Here is a 23,702-nt window from a genome sequence, read left to right as displayed (position 1 = left end):
GACTTGTAGTCCCATCGGACGATGCTTGCATACACGCATAGAGACCCCCCCACGTCGCACAGAGACCCCCCCCACGCCGCACAGAGGCCCCCCCACGCCGCACAGAGGCCCCCCCACGCCGCACAGAGGCCCCCGCACGCCGCACAGAGGCCCCCCCACGCCGCACAGAGGCCCCCCACGCCGCACAGAGACCCCCCACGCCGCACAGAGACCCCCCCACGCCGCACAGAGACCCCCCACGCCGCACAGAGACCTCCCCACGCCGCACAGAGACCCCCCGACGCCGCACAGAGATCCCCCGACGCCGCACAGAGACCCCCCCCACGCCGCCCAGAGATCCCCCCACGCCGCCCAGAGATCCCCCCACGCCGCCCAGAGATCCCCCCACGCCGCACAGAGGCCCCCCCACGCCGCACAGAGGCCCCCCACGCCGCACAGACTGCCCCACGCCGCACAGAGACCCCCCCACGCCGCACAGAGACCCCCCACGCCGCACAGAGACCTCCCCACGCCGCACAGAGACCCCCCGACGCCGCACAGAGACCTCCCCACGCCGCACAGAGATCCCCCGACGCCGCACAGAGACCCCCCCACGCCGCCCAGAGATCCCCCAACGCCGCACAGACCCCCCACGCCGCACAGAGACCCCCCACGCCGCCCAGAGACCCCCCCACGCCGCCCAGAGATCCCCCCACACCGCCCAGAGATCCCCCCACGCCGCCCAGAGAGCCCCCCACGCCGCCCAGAGACCTCCCCACGCCGCCCAGAGACCCCCCACGCCGCACAGAGACCCCCCACGCCGCACAGAGACCCCCCACGCCGCCCAGAGACCCCCCCACGCCGCCCAGAGACCCCCCCACGCCGCCCAGAGACCCCCCCACGCCGCCCAGAGACCCCCCCACGCCGCCCAGAGACCCCCCACGCTGCCCAGAGACCCCCCACGCCGCCCAGAGACCCCCCACGCCGCCCAGAGACCTCCCCATGCCGCACAGAGATCCCCCGACGCCGCACAGAGATCCCCCGACGCCGCACAGAGACCCCCCCACGCCGCACAGAGATCCCCCAACGCCGCAGAGACCCCCCACGCCGCACAGAGACCCCCCCACGCCGCACAGAGACCCCCCCACGCCGCACAGAGACCCCCCCCACGCCGCACAGAGACCCCCCCCACGCCGCACAGAGACCTCCCCACGCCGCACAGAGACCTCCCCACGCCGCACAGAGACCTCCCCACGCCGCACAGAGACCTCCCCACGCCGCACAGAGACCCGCCCCACGCCGCACAGAGACCCCCCCCCCCACGCCGCACAGGGACCCCCCCCCCCACGCCGCACAGGGACCCTCCCACGCCGCACAGAGACCCCCCCACGCCGCACAGAGAGGGAGAGCGACACATGGGGAGAGTGCAGTTTACCGGAGATCACTGGGACTCTGTGCAAGTGAGGAGGCGGAGACAGAGCAGGAGAAGCACACGGCAGAGTGTGAGAGCAGAGGATGTCTGCCCAGAACCTGCAGTGCCTGGAGTACAGAGGAGCAGTGTGGGCTTCTTCTCTCCTGTGATAGAGAGCAAGTGGAGCTCGGCAGATAGCACAGGGCTCTAATAAAATGGCAGCTAGTCACACCTACAGCAGTGAGTTGTGCAGCCCACAGAGGCGTGCCCAGCTCACTGCTAATGCTGCTGCAATGTTACAGATGGGGTCCGAGCCGGTCTATTATCTCCTATGTCCATGGGGTGCCGTAATCTGACACTGATAGTGACGTGCTACTGCTGCAAAACCAAGATGTCAGCCCCCAGTGCATTCTTTCTACTCATATATCACACGAAATCTGTTTTACATGCATTCAAATCTGGGTTATAACAGCATGTTATGCTACATTACATTGATTAATTAATGATCTACAAACGCGGTACCTTCCCTTTAATGACTCCTGGATAACCTTAATTAGAGTTTGCTTCTCCATGTGAATGCACAATCATATAGGGGCAGAGACCCTGATTCCAGCGTGGGGTCACTCACTGGTCCCCTTGCTGTAGTTGTATCTGCTGCAGCACTGCCAGTGTTATCAGTCCCGAGCTCCTGTTATTGAGCCCTCGATATTCATGTGCTCTGGTTGTCTCCGTCCCCCACAGTTAGTGGCTGCTTTCTTCCTATGAACAGTGAAGGAAGATGGCTGTCAGTCAGAGGCAGGATTATACAGAGCTCCATACTGAGAATACTGGCAGAGCTGCAGCACATACAACTGTCGGGGTCGTCACGACAATATCCTTCCTTCACCAGTCATTCCAAATCAGAATAAGAGCATTGGTACCGGAGTGAAAAATGAGTCAGACAAAAGCTGGTTGAAACTCATTGCATGCTCGTGTGTCTACAAGGTGTAGCAACGTCACAGCAACTGACTTTATTTCCTAATGCACAACATTATATGATCTATTGGGGGAAGGTGTGCAGAGGGCGGGGATAGGCAGGGTTTAAGCAATGTATCTAGTATTCAGTCTTTCTGGTTGGCTCTGACATCATCTGATAGATCCTCCTTCCTCCACGTCACTTTAAGTTTCCATTTCACCAGAAACGATACTTGGCTTCTGGAATGTGTAACTTGCTTCTTTAGCAGAATCAGAATTTAGGGCAAAGGTGAATACTGGCAGCCATGTTACATACAGTTAAATTTGCATTAGCAAACATAAAGGGGAAAAACGTATTGTTTCACAGCATAAGAATATATAAAAATACAAAGAGTATAAAGATATATATTTTCACCTTGACACAACCACAGCAAAGAGCCCAGTAAGTGACGCAGCACTGGAATCTGGTCCCATTTTTTTTATGCTGCCCTCAGGTTGAGAAGCATAAGTCTGATGAGACTTCCTCTAACCGGAGGCAGATATTTCTAAGATTTTCCATGAGCCTCCATATCCTACCGAAATGGCTTTGTAGTCACGGCTCTGTCATTTGTATGAGCTTTTAAGGGTAAAGTGTCCAGACCGGCCAATTTTGATAGGACCAGACGAATATCTGTTTATAGGGGGTGTCCTGACTTTCCATCAGTAGCAGATGGCGGGGAAAGAAGGATGAGACATGTTGTATTTCAACACAGCTAATCCTCTTGTTTTCATGGTAGATGAGCTGCCACCTGAGGGGCATCCTGCAGCTGCGTTTTCCCGTCTTCACACTCGTACATGCAGGCTATGCTGATCCGCGCTATAAGCTGTGGGGTCAGGCATCGGATTAGTCCTGTCTGCACACTCATACATGCGTGCTTCGCTGATCCGTCATATAAGCTCTGGAGTCAGGCTGCGGCTTATTCCCGCCTGCACACTCTTGTATATGCACGTTCGTCTGATCTGCCCTAAAAGTTCTGGGGTCAGACATCGGAATTGTCCCGTCTGCACGCTCGGCTACTCCACCATGTAAGCACTAGGGTCAGGCATCGGATTAGTTGCATCTGCACACTCGTACATGCACGCTCGGCTGATCTGTCATATAAGCTCTGGAGTCAGGCTGCTGCTTATTCCCGCCTGCTTACTCTTGTATATGCACGTTCGGCTGATCCGCCCTATAAGTTCTGGGGTCGAGCAGTGGATTAGTCTTGTCTGCACACTCGTACTTACACGCTCGGCTGATCGGTCATATAAGCTCTGGGGTCAGGCAGCAGCTTATTCCCGCCTGCACACTCTCTTGTATATGCACGTTCAGCTGATCCGCCCTATAAGTTCTGGGGTCAGACAGTGGCTTATTCCCACCTGCACACCCTTGTATATGCACGCTTGGCTGATTTGCCCTATAAGTTCTGGGGTCAGGCAGCGGATTAGTTGTGTCTGCGCACTCGTACATGCATGCTCGGCTGATCCGTCATATAAGCTTCGGGGTCAGGCAGCGGATTAGTCCCATTTACACACTTTTGTACATGCACACTCGGCTGATCCAGCATATAAGCTCTGGGGTCAGGCAGCGGCTTATTCCTGCCTGCACACTCTTGTACATGCACGCTCGGCTGGGGCCAGCATAGAGGGCTTTGGAGGAATAGTTGGCCGACAGTCTTTAATGGTGTCTGTCCGCCCGTCACCTGCTCCTTGCGATTGGCCTATAATGAACATTTCTCGTTCTCTCTCGCCAGATAATGAACATAAGGAGGCGGTAAAAATCACAGCAAAAGTCGGGACTCTGAAACGGAAGCAGCAGATGCGAGAATTCCTGGATCAGATACCAAAAGACGACCACGACGATCTGTTCAGCGATAACATTTTCCAGGGCAAGAAAATAAAGGTAACACACACTTACATGTAAGTGATGAGGGAGTGTTTCATTAAGGGATAAAGATGTACTATTGCTCCCAGGAGGCAGGCAGGCATGTAGCAGACCCTCTTCATAATGTTACATAAACATGCCGTGTTCTCTTAAAATTGGCACTAGTGATGAGCGAGTATACTCGTTGCTCTGGTTTTCCCGAGCACGATCGGGTGGTCTCTGAGTATTTGTTAGTGCTCGGAGAATTAGTTTTCGTTGCCTCAGCTGCATAATTAACAGCTGTTAGCCAGCTTGAATACATGTGGGGATTCCCTAGCAACCAGGCAACCCCCACATGTACTCAGGCTGGTTAGCAGCCGTAAATCATGCAGCTGCGTCAACAAAAACTAAATCTCCGAGCAGTTACAAATACTCGAAGACCACCCGAGCGTGCTCTGGAAAACGCGAGCAAAGAGTACACTCACTCATCACTAATTGGCACCACTGTCCTCAGGTTGCATGTAGCGTCACAGCCCCATGTGCTGCAATAAGGCTGTAATACCGGGCACAACCCATGGACAGTTGTGGCTTTTTTCTGGAAGAATGCAGCATGTTTTTCTTACCTTAGACCGCCCCTTTAAGCATGTTGTTCTTGCTAATGCTATCCTTGTATAATCCGCATTTTGTACTCTTATTGTACCCACCTAGCTTCCAACATTCTCCATGAACTGCGATGACGACTTCATCCTGGAGCAGTTGCACCCCGTCACGCCCACAACTCCCGTGTGTCCTTTCGCCACCACCCCCCAGTGTGAACACATCACTCCAGGAATGCTGTCGTCTTTCAATAAGTGAGTCATTGAGATGAGGCCCTGACCTGCTTGGCCACGCCCGGGGTGCACTGTGCACCTCATTAACCCCTTTACCCCCCAAGGGTGGTTTGCACGTTAATGACCAGGCCAATTTTTACAATTCTGACCACTGTCCCTTTATGAGGTTATAACTCTGGAACTCTTCAACAGTTCCTGGTGATTCTGACAATGTTTTCTCGTGACATATTGTACTTCATGATGGTGGTAAAATTTCTTTGATATTACCTGCGTTTATTTGTGGAAAAAAAAAACGGAAATTTGGCAAAAATTTAGAAAATTTCGCAATTTTCCAACTTTGAATTTTTATGCAATTAAATCACAGAGAGATGTCACACAAAATACTTAATAAGTAACATTTCCCACATGTCTACTTTACATCAGCACAATTTTGGAACCAAAAATTTTTTTTGTTAGGGAGTTATAAGGGTTAAAATTGACCAGCAATTTCTCATTTTTACAACACCATTTTTTTTTAGGTACCACATCTCATTTGAAGTCATTTTGAGGGGTCTATATGATAGAAAATAACCAAGTGTGACACCATTCTAAAAACTGCACCCCTCAAGGTGCTCAAAACCACATTCAAGAAGTTTATTAACCCTTCAGGTGTTTCACAGGAATTTTTGGAATGTTTAAATAAAAGTGAACATTTAACTTTTTTCACAAAAAATTTACTTCAGCTCCAATTTGTTTTATTTTACCAAGGGTAACAGGAGAAAATGGACCCCAAAAGTTGTTGTACAATTTGTCCTGAGTACACCGTTACCCCATATGTGGGGTTAAACCACTGTTTGGGCGCTTGTCAGAGCTCGGAAGCGAAGGAGCGCCATTTGACTTTTCAATGCAAAATTGACTGGAATTGAGATGGGACACCATGTTGCGTTTGGAGAGCCCCTGATGTGCCTAAACATTGAAACCCCCACAAGTGACACCATTTTGGAAAGTAGACCCCCTAAGGAACTTATCTAGATGTGTGGTGAGCACTTTGACCCACCAAGTGCTTCACAGAAGTTTATAATGCAGAGCCGTAAAAATAAAAAATCATATTTTTTCACACAAATTATCTTTTCGCTCCCAAGTTTTTATTTTCCCAAGGGTAAGAGAAGAAATTGGACCCCAAAAGTTGTTGTACAATTTGTCCTGAGTACGCTGATACCCCATATGTAGGGGTAAACCACTGTTTGGGCGCATGGCAGAGCTCGGAAGTGAAGGAGCGCCATTTGACTTTCCAATGCAAAATTGACTGGCATTGAGATGGGACGCAATGTTGCATTTAAAGAGCCACTAATGTGCCTAAACATTGAAACCCTCCACAAGTGACACCATTTTGGAAAGTAGACCCCCTAAGGAATTCATCTAGATGTGTTGTGAGAGCTTTGAACCCCCAAGTGTTTCACTACAGTTTATAACGCAGAGCCATGAAAATAAAAATTCTTTTTTTCCACAAAAATTATTTTTTAGCCCCCAGTTTTGTATTTTAACAAGGGTAACAGGACAAATTGGACAAGAACTTTTGGGGTCCAATTTCTCCTGAGTACGCTGATACCCCATATGTGGGGGGAACCACCGTTTGGGCACATGGGAGGGCTCGGAAGGGAAGGAGCGCCATTTGGAATGCAGACTTAGATGGAATGGTCTGCAGGCGTCACATTGCGTTTGCAGAGCCCCTAATGTACCTAAACAGTAGAAACCCCTCCACAAGTGACCCCATATTGGAAACTAGACCCCCCAAGGAACTTTTCTAGATGTGTTGTGAGAACTTTGAACCCCCAAGTGTTTCACTACAGTTTATAACGCAGAGCCGTGAAAAAAGTGTAAGATCGCTGATCTGACACTTTGCTTTGCACTGTGTCAGATCAGCGATCTGACGTGCACTCCTGGAGGCTTCCCGGCGCCTGCTCTGAGCAAGCACAGTGAAGCCACCTCCCTGCAGGACCCGAATGCAGCGGCCATTTTGGATCCGGGCCTGCTGCAGGGAGGAGGAGGTAAGAGACCCTCGCCGTAACGTGATCACATCGCCAGAACACTGCAATCATGTTTGATCGCAGTGTGCCAGGGGTTAATGTGCCGGGGGCGGTCTGTGACCGCTCCTGGCACATAGTGCCGTATGTCAGCTGCCGTGAGCGCGGCCGATCGCGTATGACGTACTATCCCGTCGGTGGTCATACAGGCCCACCCCACCTCGACGGGATATTACGTCCAATGTCAGAAAGGGGTTAACATATTTCAATAAAAAGCAATATTTGTGCAAATGTAATTACGGATTTGCAAACTTAAAGTGTGATTTCTTTATCGCTTTCTTAGGGGAAACAGGTATCCATGGTGTGTATGCTGCTGTCGCTAGGAGGCTGACACTAGGCAAAAGATAAAAATGGCTCCTCCTCAGCAGTGTACACCCACCGACCAGCACAAAGTACTTCAGTTCAAGCTTAGTGTCTTCAGGAGGCGGACCTGGATCTGATCCCAGATCCGCAGTTTTCCTTTACAGGTCACCTGTTGTGTTTTATTAATCTTTTTCCTTTGTTTTTCAGGCTCTTCATCTTCAGGGTAACCTGAGGTAATTTCTCACCCTGTTTTTCCACATTTATGCGACTGAGAGAGCAGTGTGGTGTCATCCACATCGCCCACTCTCGAGCTCGCAAGGCAGGACCTAATTCCCTGTCACCCTCAGGGGTGCTTCAAGGTGACCGCCGGTGGCCAGTCCTTTGCCTTTCCCCACCTCACCCATCTCCTTGGAGAGGGCTGAGAGGAAGACTGTGGTCACCAGCGGTGGCCTCCCCCCTATTTAGTAAAGGTTGACACCATCTTCTGCACCATCCGGAGTGGGCTGTTGCCATATCACAGTCGGTCTCTGACCTGACTAAAGTATCACAGTCCCTGGTTATGGTCCTGGAACGCCTTCCACATTTGTCTGCCGCACCAGTGCTCCAAACGCCTCTCACCGTGATTTTGCATGCACCTGACCTCGAAATTCACAGGGACAGATCAAGTACAAAGTGCCATATCCTGCCTCATCCTCCTTTAGATTCAGGGTTTGGGTAATTGCCAATATAAGGCTATTGACCATATCCTGCATTTTTGACACCTAGTCCGAATCGGAGTCAGATTCAGACTGGGAATTTGGATCTGACCCAAAAGCCGCCTCCGAGGAAGGGGGCGGGGGAAGGGGTGATGGGAGCATCCTAGATGATGCAGAGGGACCCAGGGAACTGGATGCAGAACTGGAAAGGCTTTTGGGTCGGATCCGAATTCCTAGTCTGAATCTGACTCCGATTCGGACTAGGTGTTAAAAATGCAGGATATGGTCAATAGCCTTATATTGGCAATTACCTAAACCCTGAATTTAAAGGAGGATGAGGCACATGCTCGAGAGCACTACGTTTCCTTCAAGCGGATAAAATGTCCTTCCCGGACTTATCCCAATCACAGGGAATTTGTAGCGATTATTGCCAAACACTGGGAACATCCTGATAAGCACTTACCGGGAAGGAAGCAGCTAGACATTCTTTAGCCCAGACCTCGTTGCTAGATGGGCAGAGTCCCCTAAGGTGGACCCGCCGGTTTCTCGCTGGTCTTCCAAGACAGTCTTGTCTCTACCGGATGGTGCTTCTCTTAAGGACGCTACGGATAGGCAGATTGAGGCTTTGGCTAAATCAGCCTTTGAAGCTGCTCACTCTGTCCCTTCTTTGCTTCCACCTGGGTGGCAAAGTCCATATCTGCCTGGGCAAGAATGGTTCGCCAGGGCATCCTAGTGGCAGCTCCACCGGATGAGATGGCAGATTTGGCAGACCAGATTGCCCATGCCGGCAAATATCTTCTGGCCACCTCTTTGGATATGGCCAGTTGTTCCGCCAAGGCAAACGGCAACATCATTGCTATACGCTGCACCCTCTGGTTGGAGGCGTGGAATGTTGATCCACCCTCAAAAAAGTCTCTCACTATTTGGGTCCAAACTGGATCAGAAGATTTTGGATGCTACCTGTGGGAAAAGCACCTCTCTTCCACAGTACAGACCTAAACATCCTTTCAATAGAAAAAGGTCGCTGCCCTTTTTGTTCCTTTCGGCCCTTCTCTTCTTCAGGTACTTCCAACAGGACTGCTTTTCCGCCCCAGGGGAAAAGAAGAAACCATCCTTCAAACATGCACCTCACCGGAGGCCAAAGGGTCATTCCTCCAAGCCATCTGTGTCCCGCTCTAACGGGTTCTCTTCTATGTGACGGGTTACCCCCACCCGGGAATATTTCCAGGGTGGAAGGCCGGCTCATTCTCTTCCGGGACACATGGTTGTCGGCGATGCTTGGGTCAGAGTAATATTTACGTTCGGTTACAAAATCGACTTTTCTTCCCCCCCCCCAGAAGACATTTCTTTCTGTCCTGCCCGCCAAAAGTCCCGTCTCATGCCCCAGGGGTTCTTCAAGCCGTCTCTTCCCTACTACGCACAGGCGTAATCGTACCCGCTCCCTGGAACGAACGCTCTTCAGGGTTTTAGTCCAATCTTTTTGTAGTCCCGAAGAAAGACTGATCACCCCGTCCCATTTTGGACCTCAAATGATTGAACCGTCATGTTCGGACCCGCCATTTCAGGACGGAGTGCTACTTTCGGTAATTGCCTCCATGGAAGCTGGGGAATTTCTTTTTTGTGTAGACATTCAGGATGCTTATCTTCACATTCCTGTTTTTCAGCATCAGATTCCTACGGTTTGCAATCCAGGGGGATCATTATCAATTCACGGCCCCTTTCTACTTCGCCTCGTTGGGGGACACAGGACCATGGGTGTATGCTGCTGCCACTAGGAGGCTGACACAAAGTGAATACAAAAAAAGGGTTAGCTCCTTCTCTGCAGTATACAACACCCACTGGCTCCGGACAGAACCAATTCATGCTTAGTGTCCGTAGGAGGCACACGGGGTCTGCTATTCAGACCATACTTATTTTATTCCTTTTTTTGAACTTTTATCTTTTTCCAGTTTTTACCACGAGGAATATAGGGGCGACGGACCCTTTCAAGAGGCCGATCTTCCCCAATCAACAACAGGTGAGCACGGCAAGTGTCGCCTCCCCGTATCCTCTCCTGCAACGATCCAGGCCTGAGCTATACTAGGGGCGACTGTTCCCTTCAAGGTGCCATCTCCCCGCACCAGCAACAGACAGGAACATGGAGTGTCTCCTCCATGTACCCCCTTCTGAGCCAAGCTACAGCTCTGTTCAATCCTAAGGGAGTGAACCCTTGGGATGCCCAGAGGCCCCTATGGTGTCCGTGCTGCTCCCACTGCACCACCACTGATTGAGCAGCGGTGATGCATGGAGCTGGACGGTCCGTCTCCACCTCCCTTATAAAAGGGGATGGTGGATGGGAGGGTTCCTGCACCGTCCCCATTGTACCTGCAAGTAAACTCAGCACTTCCTCCTTTTGGCTCTGGGGTAAGTTGGAGATCTAGGGGTGCGCTTTGCGGGCCCAGTCACGTTTCCCAGCCGGGCACCGCTAATTTACTCCCCGGCTTCGGTCTTTGCTAGGCCGCAAGCCGGTAGCTCAGCCCACTTGCGCGTGCCGCCTTCCTAATCTTGGCGGCCATCTTTCTGCTCCAGGAAGCCCAGGAGGACAGGACTACAATTCTCCGCAGCAGTTCCAACACAGAATACCGCAACTGCAAAGGAACAAGGCTGTCTTGGGCACAGGTAATAATAATAATTATTTTATTTATATAGCGCCAGTATATTCCGCAGCGCTTTACAAATTATAGAGGGGACTTGTACAGACAATAGACATTACAGCATAACAGAAATCACAGTTCAAAATAGATACCAAGAGGAGTGAGGGCCCTGCTCGCAAGCTTACAAACTATGAGGAAAAGGGGAGACACGAGAGGTGAATGGTAACAATTGCTTTAGTTATTCGGACCAGCCATAGTTTAAGGCTCAGGTGTTCCTGTAAAGCTGCATGAACCAGTTAACTGCCGAAGTATGTAACAGTACAGACACAGAGGGCTATTAACTGCATAAAGTGTATGAGAACATGATACGAGGAACCTGATTGTTTTTTTTTTTTTTTTCATGATAGGTCACACAGGGATCGTTAAGTTAATGTGTTGAGGCGGTAGGCCAATCTGAACAAATGAGTTTTTAGGGCACGCTTAAAACTGTGGGGATTGGGGATTAATCGTATTAACCTAGGTAGTGCATTCCAAAGAAGGTAAGTGCTCAGCTACCCTTCCCCCAGGCCCCCCTTGTTTTTTACATATAGCGCTCTACTGCACTCTTTTGTAGGGCTGCGCTCCCTGAGAGCTGTGCTCATAGATATATACATAGCCTTCCCTGCAGTATATATAATGGAAATTACTCGAGTCCCCCTGTTGGGCTGCTTCATCAAGCGGACACAATTTTCCACTAGGCGAAACCGGTAATCCCAAATGCGCACAGGAGCCCCCCGCCGCACTCAACCGCATTTCTGAAAGATGGCATGATGCTCTCTGACAGTGTGATCATCACCGAACTGAAAGCTGTCTCATCCGCCGCAAACGATCCCACTGTGGCTAATCCCCATGAGTGGGTTTCGTCCTTATCACAGTCCAGTTCTTGGCTTCCTTAATTAAGGTAATTGAATCCCATTAGGGTCTCTGAGGGAGCTGGAGTACTAATCCGCCTATCTAGAGAATTCCCCTACTTTTCGGGATCAGTCGGCCTGCAGGGGGCCGTTCTCGCTTAAAGCAGACACAGGCACTAGGAAACGGATACATAGCACATCTCCCAGGCCCTCTGGCGCCTCGGCATCCGTATGCTCCGTTCCTCGCTCTCCCTCTGCAGGGATTAATAGTGAACAAGCCTCTGAGTACGAGTCTGATGAGCCCCTTGAACTAGAATTTCCGGTTTATCAGACAAACAGTAGATAGTCTCATCCAGGCCGTCAGACAGTTGTTGCAGGTTGAGAAGGAACCTACTCTAGCCACGCGGATAACGCGGTGTCCTTCAAAAGGACCAAACGTCCTCATAGGGTGTTTGCCAATCACCATGAGTTCCAGGACACAGTTCGGCGGCATAGGGAGAGGCCGGACAAACGCTTTCAGGTCAGAGGTCCCTTGAGGCTAGCTATCCCTTTTCATCTGACCTCCGCAAACAATGGATAGAATCCCCTCCAGTGGATCCTCCTGTCCCACTTGGCCTCCAAAACTCGTCTGCCCTTGCCTGATGGATCCTCACTTAAGGATCCCACGGACCGCCTGATTGACAGCCTCGCCCATTTGGTTTTCGAGGCATCAGGCTCAGCAGCCGCTCCCTCCTTTGCAGCAACATGGGTGGCCAAAGTCATGGTATCCCAGGCAGATTCTCTGTATCACACTATACAGAAGAGCAGTCTCCCCCGGAGGTAGCAAATCAAATTTCCTTGGCCAGCGACTATGTGATAAATGCATCCATAGATGCGGCTAATTATCGCAGCTTCAAACGTAGTAGCTATCAGTAGAGCGCTATGGCTCAGGGACTGGCGAGCAGACTCTGCATCCAAAAAGTCCTTAACATCTTTGCCTTACCAGAGCAGCCGCTTATTCATAGGAAAGCTGGACTCGCTTATTTCGGATGCTACAGGCGGGAAAAGTAAATTCCATCCCCAGCAGAAGGTCAGGTCGCCGACAGCTGCAGATATCCTTTATACCAAGCCATCCAGTCACTCCACCAAAACTGAGGCATTACCACGGTTCAGGGAAACGAGAAGTTGGAGAGTTTCCATTCGAATCTGTTTGCTGTCCCAAAAAAAAGAGCTAAAGCCTCTGAACAAATTTGTCAGTCTAGCATTTCAGGATGGAGTCTCCCCTCACATAAGGTTCCTGCCCTTCGCCGTTGGCGAAGAACATTTTTAGCTCAGCCTTGCCCCTCGGCCTTTCTACCGCCCCCAGTGTGTTCACACAGGTCATGGCGGCCGTCATGTCCATTCTACACTCTCGGAGCTTGGTCGTCTTGTCCTACCTAGACGACCCTCTGATCAGGGAACCGTCCTTCCAAGCTTGAGAGAAGTGCATCCGCATTTCTTTCTATACTTTTTCTCTCCTAGGCTGCTTGATAAACCTCAGCAAATCTTCTCCTGTTCCAGCCCAGCGGTTTGACTTCATGGGCATGATCCTGGAAACTTCCCGGGGGTTGGTGCTTCTCCCTCAGGACAAGGTCTTGGCCCTTCAGCAAGGGGCCCGAGCTCTTTGTCATCCACCTCTTCGTTCCCTTTGGCAGAAGGGTCCTTGGGAAAATGACGGATGACGGTAGCGTTTCCATTTGCTTAGCTGCATCTACGTTCCCTACAGCATGCGCTTTTCGATGCATGTGACAAAAGCCCCTTCTCCCTCTATCGCTTGTACAGACTCCCCCGCCCCCCCCCCCACGGGTCAAACATCATCAGGCACTCAGGTGGTGGATGTTATGGTCCTCCCTCCTTTAAGGGAAACCCTTCCTCCCGGTCCATGGCTGGTGGTCACTACCAACGCCAGCCTTCTGGGTTAGAGAGCAGTCTTCCATCACCACCCTGCTCAGAGGCGTTCGTCTCCCTTGGAGTCACGTCTTCACATCAATGCTTAGAGATCCGAGCGATCCGGGTGTCCCTGCGGCGGTTCCATCGTCTCCTAACACTCCGTCCCATCCGAATTCAATCAGAATGTCTGCAGTGGCTCAGTGGACAGAGAAGCAAACAACAAAACACAGGCTCAGGAGTTCAAATCCAGGAGCGTGACACTAGTGACTCACCTCTCCATGTGCCTAACCAAGCAGTGTCATGGCCGTGGCTTACAAATTGGGCACCCGCGGCAATGCGCGAGGTGGAACACATCCTTCGCTGGGCCGAAAGGAACCACTCTGTTATCTCGACTGTTCACTTCCCGAGCGTGGAAAACTGTGCTGCGGACTTCCTCAGCCATCAAGGCCTGTCCTCGGGAGAGTGGTCTCTCCTTCCGGAGATTTTCCAGCCTATCTGTCTACACTAAAAGACCCCCGGCATGGACCTGATGGCGTCATGATCGAATGCCTAGGTGCCTGAGTTGGTAGCTCGGTCCCGGGACATGAGAGCCATCAGCGTGGATGTTCTAGTCCTTCCGTAGAGTCAGTTTCATCTTCCCTGTTTCCCCCTTTGCCTTTGCTTCCGAAGGCCATCAGGAAGATCAAAGCGGAGGGGGTATTGGTAATCCTGGTTGCTCCACACTGGCCACACCGAGCATGGTACGCAGAATTAGTGCAGATTATCGCAGATGTCCCTTGGCGACTACCAGATCGACCGGACCTGCTTTCCTAGGGCCCGATTGACCACCATTACTCAGGGGCCCGGAGTTTGATGGCTTGGCCGTTGAATCCTGGGTCCTATCCCTAGCTGGTTTATCCCATGAGGTAGTTCCCACCTTGATTAATGCTCAGCTGCCAGTGTTGGTGCGCAGCTATCATCGGACATAGAAGGCCTTTTTTGATCGGTGTAGAGACCGAGGTCGGCCTCCTCCGTTTTTCTCCGTTCCCACCATTTTGGAATTTCTTTAGTCCGGTCTGGACTCTGTCCTAGCGCCGAGCTCCCTCAGGTGCATGTCTGCCTGGTCCATCTTGTTTCAGCGTAAGAGCGCTTCCATACTGCGGGTGAGAACTTTTTTTTCTGGGAGTCTCCCGCGTGGTACCTCCCTACAGAGTGCCCTTAGACGCCTGGGACCTTAACTTGGTCCTAGGTGTCCTACAGGAATCTCCTGCAGGATGTCTCTCTCTCTTTCTCTCGCCTCTCATGGAAGTATGTCTTCCTAGTCCAGGGGTCCCCAACTCCAGGCCTCGAGGGCCGCCAACAGTGCAGGTTTTCAGGATTTCTTTAGTATTGCATCGGTGGTAATGTGATCATCTGCACAGGTGATGATTCCAACCCCTGTGCAATACTAAGGAACAGCTGACATGTGCCCACAATAGCGGCGGGTGAAATCGCGATTCACCCGCCGCTATTAACTAGTTAAATGCCGCTGTCAAATGCTGACAGTGGCATTTAACCGCGTTTCCGGCCGGGCGGCCGGAAATGAGCGCATCGCTGACCCCCGTCACATGATCGGGGGTCAGCGATGCCTCAGTATAGTAACCATAGAGGTCCTTGAGACCTCTATGGTTACTGATCGCTGGTAGCTGTGAGTGCCACCCTGTGGTCGGCGCTCATAGCACACCTGCATTTCTGCTGCATAGCAGCGATCTAATGATTGCTGCTATGTAGCAGACGGATCGCGATGTGCCTGCTTCTAGCCTCCTATGGAGGCTATTGAAGCATGGCAAAAGTAAAAAAAAAAAATGTGAAAAAAATATAAAAGTTTAAATCACCCCCCTTTCGCCCCATTGAAAATAAATCAATAAAAAAAAATCAAACATACACATATTTGGTATCGCCGCGTTCAAAATCGCCCGATCTATCAATAAAGAAAAAGCATTAACCTGATCGCTAAACAGCGTAGCGAGAATAAAATCCGAAACGCCAGAATTACGTTTTTTTGGTCGCCACGACATTGCATTAAAATGCAATAACGGGCGATCAAAAGAACGTATCTGCACCGAAATATTATCATTAAAAACGCCGGCACGGCACGCAAAAAATAGGCCCTCAACGACCCCAGATCATGAAAAATGGAGATGCTACGGGTATCGGAAAATGGCACAAATTCTTTTTTTTTTTAGCAAAGTTTTGAATTTTTTTTCACCACTTAGATAAAAAATAACCTAGTCATGTTAGGTGTCTAGGAACTCGTAATGACCTGGAGAATCATAATGGCAGGTCAGTTTTACCATTTAGTGAACCTAGCAAAAAAGCCAAACAAACATGTGTGGGACTGCACTTTTTTTTTTGCAATTTCACCGCACTTGGAATTTTTTCCCCATTTTCTAGTACACGACATGCTAAAACCAATGATGTCGTTCAAAAGTACAACTTGATTCACAAGAAATAAACCCTCACATGGCCATATTGAAGGAAAAACAAAAACGTTATTACTCTGGGAAGGAGGGGAGCGAAAAACGAACACGGAAAAATGGAAAATCCCAAGGTCATGAAGGGGGTAAGCCCACATCCCCCTAAAAAAGCTGTGCCTCCATTAGTAGATATAAACCCTTTTTAGGGTATGTGTCCACGTTCAGGCTTGCTTCAGGATTTTATGCAGGTAAAATCCTGACCAAATCTGCATCTGAGGTCACTGGCAGGTCACCTGCGGTGTTCTTGCGTGTTTTGCTCATTGTAGCAACATTCTGCGTGCTGAAAAAACACACTGCATGTGCGTTTTCGCGGCAAAGACGCATGCTTTTTTTCCTGCATAGTGGAGACGGGATTTCATTAAATTCCCTCCACTATGCTGTAACATCTGGACGCTGCGTTTTTGATGCTGCGGAAAAACGCAGCGTTTCCTGAACGTGGAAACATACCCTTAGGGGGGATTTTTCTTTCTTACCAGCATTTCAATCCCTTAACCCTCCGTCGATTTATTTTTTGTTTCCCTAGAGCCATAATTTTTATTTTTTCTGTCTCCATAGCCATACAAGGTCTTGTTTTTTGTGCGACACGTACTTTTGAATAGCACCATTCCTTTTATCATGCATTGCACTGGAAAATAGTAAGAAAAAAGAATTCAAAGGACGATTACATTTAAAAAAAAAAAAAAAAAAATTGTAATTACACAATTGTTTTGGTTTTTTTTAGTTATTGTGTTCGTTATATGGTAAAACTGAGCTGGCAATGTGATTCTCCAGGTGAGTATAAGTACGCAGCTACCAATCGTGTATATTGTTTTTCTTTTCTTTTTTTTAAGTGTCCAAAAAAATTCAGACATTTGTAAGAATTTTTTATCTTTTGTCGCTTTTTTCCTAGACCTGTAACATTTTTATTTTTCTGGATCTGAGGCTGGGTGAGGGCTTATTTTTCATGCTCCGAGTTGACATTTTTATTTAAAAAAAGAAGAGAAAGAAATAGACTAAAAATCGGGGATCACCAGAGGCACGGATCAAGTAAAAAGAGCAAATTTTATTCAAAAGTGTATAGACGGACACAGAAAACCACATAGAGCACACATTAAAAACATTTAAAACACTGGTCATCCATGTGACCTATACATGGTACACTTAGGCCCAAAATGTAGCCATCCCCCTGTATGAGCCAACTCCCCAGTATCAATAGATGACAAATATAAAGAAAATCCTTACTATTACTGAGTGTGATGTCTATGTGAACAGCACCTTATTTTATCATACTAAGAAATATTGAAGATATTGATTATAGAGAGCTAAATGGTAAGTACACATATAGTCCTATAGCTAGCACATTCAGCATGTCACAATGATTTGTAAGGAGATCCACATTGCCTAGATGCACCATGTTATAATGAAGGCAATATCCATGGTATAAACACATGAAAAAATGAGTCATCTAGACATGAACCCCAATTGCCAATAAATAAAGATACATATAGAGATGTAGATAGCCAGCCCAGCTGAGGGCACAATCAGGTTCAAAGACTAATATATCTATTAGGCTGGGTTCCCATTGCGTTATGGGACCGCGTTAAACGGACAGCGTTGCACGGCGAAATTAACGCCGTGCAACGCGTCCGTTAACGCGCCCATTCACGCTAATGGGAACGCGCTACACTAGCGCGTGCCATGATCGGCACGCGCTAGCGACGCGCCGGAGATTCCTGGCGCGCCGCGGACGCTGCTTGCAGCGTCCGAGGCGCGCCCGCGGTCCGTTCCCCGCTCTCGCAGATCAGGGATCTGCGAGAGCGGGGACGTTACCGCGACCCCGACCGCAGCCCCATATAAAACATTGCGTTAGCGCAATCCGCTAGCGCTAAACGGATTGCACTAACGCAATGTGACCCTAGCCATAGCAGAGTAAGTACGAGACTCAATGTGCCAAAGCTGCAGAGACTCCCATGCTGAAGAGGCATTCACACAGTTACCAGAGCCTCTGGGGCTAGATGACCAAAGCTCAATCACGGCATATAAAGTAAAGCCAAGGGCTGCTGGACACACACAGGACCACCTGGGGAGTGGAGACGGGGTACGCTGACCCGACGCGTGTCGCCACACTCAGTGGCTTCGTCAGGCACCCTGACGAAGCCACTGAGTGTGGCGACACACGTCGGGTCAGCGTACCCCCTGTCTCCACTCCCCAGGTGGTCCTGTGTGTGTCCAGCAGCCCTTGGCTTTACTTTATATGCCGTGATTGAGCTTTGGTCATCTAGCCCCAGAGGCTCTGGTAACTGCGTGTATGCCTCTTCAGCATGGGAGTCTCTGCAGCTTTGGCACATTGAGTCTCGTACTTACTCTGCTAATAGATATATTAGTCTTTGAACCTGATTGTGCCCTCAGCTGGGCTGGCTATCTACATCTCTATATGTATCTTTATTTATTGGCAATTGGGGTTCATGTCTAGATGACTCATTTTTTCATGTGTTTATACCATGGATATTGCCTTCATTATAACATGGTGCATCTAGGCAACGTGGATCTCCTTACAAGTCATTGTGACACATGCTGAATGTGCTAGCTATATGACTATATGTGTACTTACCATTTAGCTCTCTTTAATCAATATCTTCAATATTTCTTTGATAAAATAAGGTGCTGTTCACATAGACATCACACTTGGTAATAGTAAGGATTTTCTTTATATTTGTCATCTATTGATACTGGGGAGTTGGCTCATACAGGGGGATGGCTCCATTTTGGGCCTAAGTGTACCATGTATAGGTAACATGGATGACCAATGTTTTTAATGTGTGCTCTATGTGGTTTTCTGTGTCCGTCTATACACTTTTGAATAAAATTTGCTCTTTTTACTTGATCCGTGCCTCCGGTGATCCCCGATTTTTGGTCTATTTCTTTCTCTTCTTTTTTGAAATGGTTTATATCATATAGACCTGGTTGGATCCCTTGGTATCTTTGGTGCCCCCTCTCTTTCTCATCGAGTTGACGTTTTTACTGACACTATTTTGGGGTAGATAACAATGTTTTCATCACCTCTTAATGCATTTTATTGCAGTGGTATGGCGACTAAACTATAATTCTGGTGTTTTTTTAATTTTTCAGACCGTTCTGAAAGCAATGATACGGCAGTGTTATTTTTTTTTTTAACCCCTTTGAGACAAAGCCTATTTTCACCTTTAAAGGGAATCTGTCACCCCAAAAGTTGTATATGAGCTAAGGCCACCGGCATCAGGGGCTTATCTACAGCAATCCGATCCGCTGCAGTCCGGTCCGATGGGCGTCGCGGTCCAGGTCCAGCGCCTCCCATCTTCATAGGATGACGTCCTCTTCTTGTCTTCCTGCCGCGGCTTCGGCGCTTTTGAGGGCAGAGCAAAGTACTGGTCAGAGAGGCCCGGCACCTTCGCACACCAGTACTTTGCTCTGCCCTCAACAGGGCAGACAAAGTACACAAGCGCCGAAGCCGCGGGGACACAGGACCTCATTGGGGGACACAGGACCGTGGGTGTATGCTACTGCCATTAGGAGGATGCCACTAAGTGAATAATGAAAAATTGGCTCCTCCTCTGCAGTATACACCTACTACTGGCTCCAGCCCGAATCAGCTCATACTTAGTGTCCGTGGAGGCACATGGGTCAATTTCGGGATATGATTCGGCGGCACAGGGAGCGACCGAAAAAATGCTTCGCATGGAGATACCGCTTAAAGCGAAATATCTATTTTCTTCGGATATACGGAAGGAAGGGTCCGAGTCTCCTCTGGTATCGTGTCTGTCCAACAAAACCCTCCTATCCTGGCCAAATGGTTCTTCCATTAAAGATCCCACTGACCGTCAGAAAATCTGGGCCCTTCAGTTTTTGGAGCGTCCAACGTGGCTCTCTCTCCCTCTTTCACCGCAACGTAGGAATTTAAGGCTATGATCTCTTGGGCTGATACTCTGTCCAGAACCATTCAGGATAGGGACCTTATCCTGGAGGCAGCGGACCTGGCAAACCAGATCTCCCTAGCCGGAGATTATTTGGTACACTCTTCCCTGGAAGCAGCTAATGGTGCCGGTTATTGCGGCCGCACACGCCGTCCCCATTAGATGAGCATTGTGGCTCATGGAATGGCGAGCGGACTCTGCTTCTTAAAGGTCCTTAGCGTCTCTGCCTTACCAGAGTTGTCGTTTGTTTGGAGAGAAGCTGGATCAGTTTATCTCTGACGCCACAGGTGGGAAAAGTAGATTTCTCCTACGCCTCATTGGGGAACACAGGACCATGGACCATGGGTGTTATGCTGCTGCCACTAGGAGGACACTAAATTAACACATAAAGAATAGCTCCTCCCCTGCAGTTTACACCCTCCTGCTGGCTCTAAAGGTACCTTCACACATAACGATATTGTTAACGATATCGTTGCTATTTGTGACGTAGCAACGATATCGTTAATGAAATCGTTATGTGTGACAGCGACCAACGATCAGGCCCCTGCTGGGAGATCGTTGGTCGCTGAATAAAGTCCAGAACTTTATTTCGTCGCTGGACTCCCTGGAGACATCACTGGATCGGCGTGTGTGACACCGATCCAGCGATGTCTTCACTGGTAACCAGGGTAAACATCGGGTAACTAAGCGCAGGGCCGCGCTTAGTAACCCGATGTTTACCCTGGTTACCATGCTAAAAGTAAAAAAAAACAAACACTACATACTTACCTACCGCTGTCTGTCCTCCAGCGCTGCGCTCTGCACTCCTCCTGTACTGGCTGTGAGCCGGAAAGCAGAGCGGTGACGTCACCGCTCTGCTTTCCGGCTCCCAGACAGTACAAGAGGAGAGCAGAGAAGCAGAGCGCAGCGCTGGAGGACAGACAGCGGTAGGTAAGTATCTAGTGTTTGTTTTTTTTTACTTTTAGCATGGTAACCAGGGTAAACATCGGGTTACTAAGCGCGGCCCTGCGCTTAGTTACCCGATGTTTACCCTGGTTACCGGCATCGTTGGTCGCTGGAGAGCGGTCTGTGTGACAGCTCTCCAGCGACCAAACAGCGACGCTGCAGCGATCCGGATCGTTGTCGGTATCGCTGCAGCGTCGCTTAGTGTGAAGGGGCCTTAAGTGAACCAGTTCTCGCTTAGTGTCTGTAGGAGGCACTTGGGTCTGCTTTCAGACCCCACCGTTTTCATTTTCATTTTTTATTTTTATTCTATTTTTTCCCCTAACGGAGCGAATGGGGGCTACAGACCCTTTCTAGGTTCTGATCTCCCCCATCAACAGGCAAGTACGTGGATCTTTCCTCCCGTATCCTTTCCTGCAACATTGGATGCCAGCCCTGAGCTCACCTTACGGGCGACGGTTCCTTCGCGTTCCGATCTCCCCCCTCCGTAGCAGGCGACCACATGGAGAAGCCCTCCATCTACCTCTCCTGGAGCCAGGTGCATAGCCGGACATAATATGTAATGCATCTGTGCAGCGCCCTACTGCATCACTATATTCACTGCGGGGGCCGAGGCGCTGGGGTGACCTGGTCCCCGGGGTATGGAAGGTCCGCACCTCTAAGGCTACTTTCACACTTGCGTCGGTACGAGGCCGTCGCAAAGCGTCGACACGACGTACCGATGCACTTTGCAAATTCGGCACAACGTGGGCAGCGGATGCAGTTTTTCAACGCATCCGCTGCCCATTCTAAGTCCCGGGGAGGAGGGGGCGGAGTTCCAGCCGCGCATGCGTAGTAGGAAATGGCGGATCCGACGTACAAAAAAATGTTACTTTGAACGTTTTTTCGTGCCGACGGTCCGCCAAAACACGACGCATCCAGTGCACGACGGATGGCCATCCGTCACAATCCGTCGCTAATACAAGTCTATGGGAAAATGCAGGATCCTGCAAATTTTTTTGCAGGATCCTGCTTTCTCAAAAAACGAAGGATTGTGACGGAAACTGAAAAACGCAAGTGTGAAAGTAGCCTAAGAGGGCATAAAGCCCGGGTCCGTGGGTGGTCCGCAGTGCGGCTTTTCTATGAAGGAGCGCGGCTGAGGATGGCACTAATAGCGGTCACAACGCCGCAGGCCGCAACCGCAAGCTTTTAAAATGTAGTCCCCGGCTTTTCCCCTTCATACAGGCCGGAGTTTTGGCCACGCCAACTGGCAATTACCGCAGCCCATCTTTTGTAGCGCTTCTTGTTCCCTGAGAAGCTCTCACAGATCTCGGCGGCCATCTTGGTACACCCATAGCGCTGATGCTGCAGCGCTTTTCCAGCTTTCCTAATCACAGCCTTCAGGACCATACATTGCGGTCCTCCCCTGGGGACTTAACCCTTCTCCTGCTAGTAAGCGCTCTCCTCAAGGCTATTATGTCTCAATCAAGGTCTCACAAATAGTCTGGGAAAACCCACACTGTATTCTTCCCTGCATGTACCTCTTGTAAGGTCTCTTTACCCCGGGGTCACAATACTGCATTGTGCACAGCTTGTGAACCGGTGACTGTTCAGGAACCACCTTTTTCTGATACCGAACCTAGTGAGCCTGGTCCACCTGAGTGGGCTACCTCTCTTACCCGGTCTATGGCATCCTTGGCAAAAGCGTTAGAATCGTTCCAAGACACCTCCTCTAACCAGGGCACTCTTACGGATGACGTTTCCGATCCTCAAAACCCCTTGTACTCTAGGGGTCGTACCTTGCCAAGGAGCTCTCGCTATTCCATGAAAAGGACTCATGCCATATCCCCAGACCATCACCGGGTTTCGGGTACTGAGAGCTCCATTTCTCGCTCCCCTTCTATTGGGGCTAATAGAGAACCTGTTTCAGAGGACGATACTGACACGTCCCTAGATCAGGAATTTCATCACGATCAGGAGACTCTCGACTCTGAGTCAGTGAATAAGGCTTTAAAACTTGAGGAGGAACCTTTATCTAAAACGGATCATGCCGTGTCCTTTAAGAGGACCAAGCGAGCTCAGAGTATTCGCCACTCATCCCAAATTTAAGGCAATCGTTGAATCTCACAGGATCTGTCCCGATTAACGATTCACAGGGCAGAAGCCCATGGAATCAAAATATCCCTTTGCCCAGGAGCTAAGGGATCTCCCCCGGTAAATCCTCAGGTATCATGCCTGGCTACTACATCTATTTTATCCTCTTCGGAGGGCGCCTCTATTAAAAACCCAACCGATAGTCAGATCGACAATATGGCGCGTTCAACCTTTTGAAGCCTCAGCAGCCGCACTCTTCCCATCTTTTGCCGCTACGTGGGTGGCTAAGGCTATGACCCACTGGGCTGAGGTCTTGTCTGTAGCGGTGCTGGATACCGATCCCCTTCCCCCGAGATAGCAGACCTCGCTACTCAGATAGCCAGAGCTGGAGATTTTGTAGTTACTGCGTCCCTGGACGCTGCTAACTGTGCTTTGCAAGCAGCAGCAAACACCATCACCATCCGGAGTTCCTTATGGCTCAGGGACTGGCGTGCGGATTCGGCTTCCAAAAAGTCATTGACTTCTCTTCCATATCAAAGCGGTCGCCTTTTTGGTGAAAAGCTCGACCAATTAATTTCCGACGCCACTGGAGGGAAGAGTACATTTCTTCCACAACATAGATCCTTTCGGAACCAGCAGTAGCAGGCTCTGTCCCGATTTTTTTCGCTTCAACTCAAATTGGTCCTCTACTTCCACATCTTCCGGACCTGGCCGG

General features: G+C 50.0%; 1 protein-coding gene across 2 annotated transcripts in view; it reads left to right on the top strand.

Annotated features, from left to right (window-relative positions):
• The window catches only part of MIS18BP1 (MIS18 binding protein 1), a 197,536-nt gene that overhangs the window by 154,376 nt on the left and 19,458 nt on the right, over positions 1 to 23,702 (top strand). For both annotated transcript variants that reach the window (XM_069734982.1, XM_069734973.1), the window contains 2 exons: positions 4,117 to 4,265; positions 4,935 to 5,077. In XM_069734982.1, the coding sequence (XP_069591083.1) occupies positions 4,117 to 4,265; positions 4,935 to 5,077 (292 nt within the window). The remainder of the gene's footprint in view (positions 1 to 4,116; positions 4,266 to 4,934; positions 5,078 to 23,702) is intronic.

Source organism: Ranitomeya imitator, chromosome 1 (genome assembly GCF_032444005.1).
Source record: "Ranitomeya imitator isolate aRanImi1 chromosome 1, aRanImi1.pri, whole genome shotgun sequence".
In the NCBI taxonomy this organism is placed as follows: Eukaryota; Metazoa; Chordata; class Amphibia; order Anura; family Dendrobatidae; genus Ranitomeya; species Ranitomeya imitator.
This window is presented reverse-complemented; position numbering and strand designations above follow the sequence as displayed.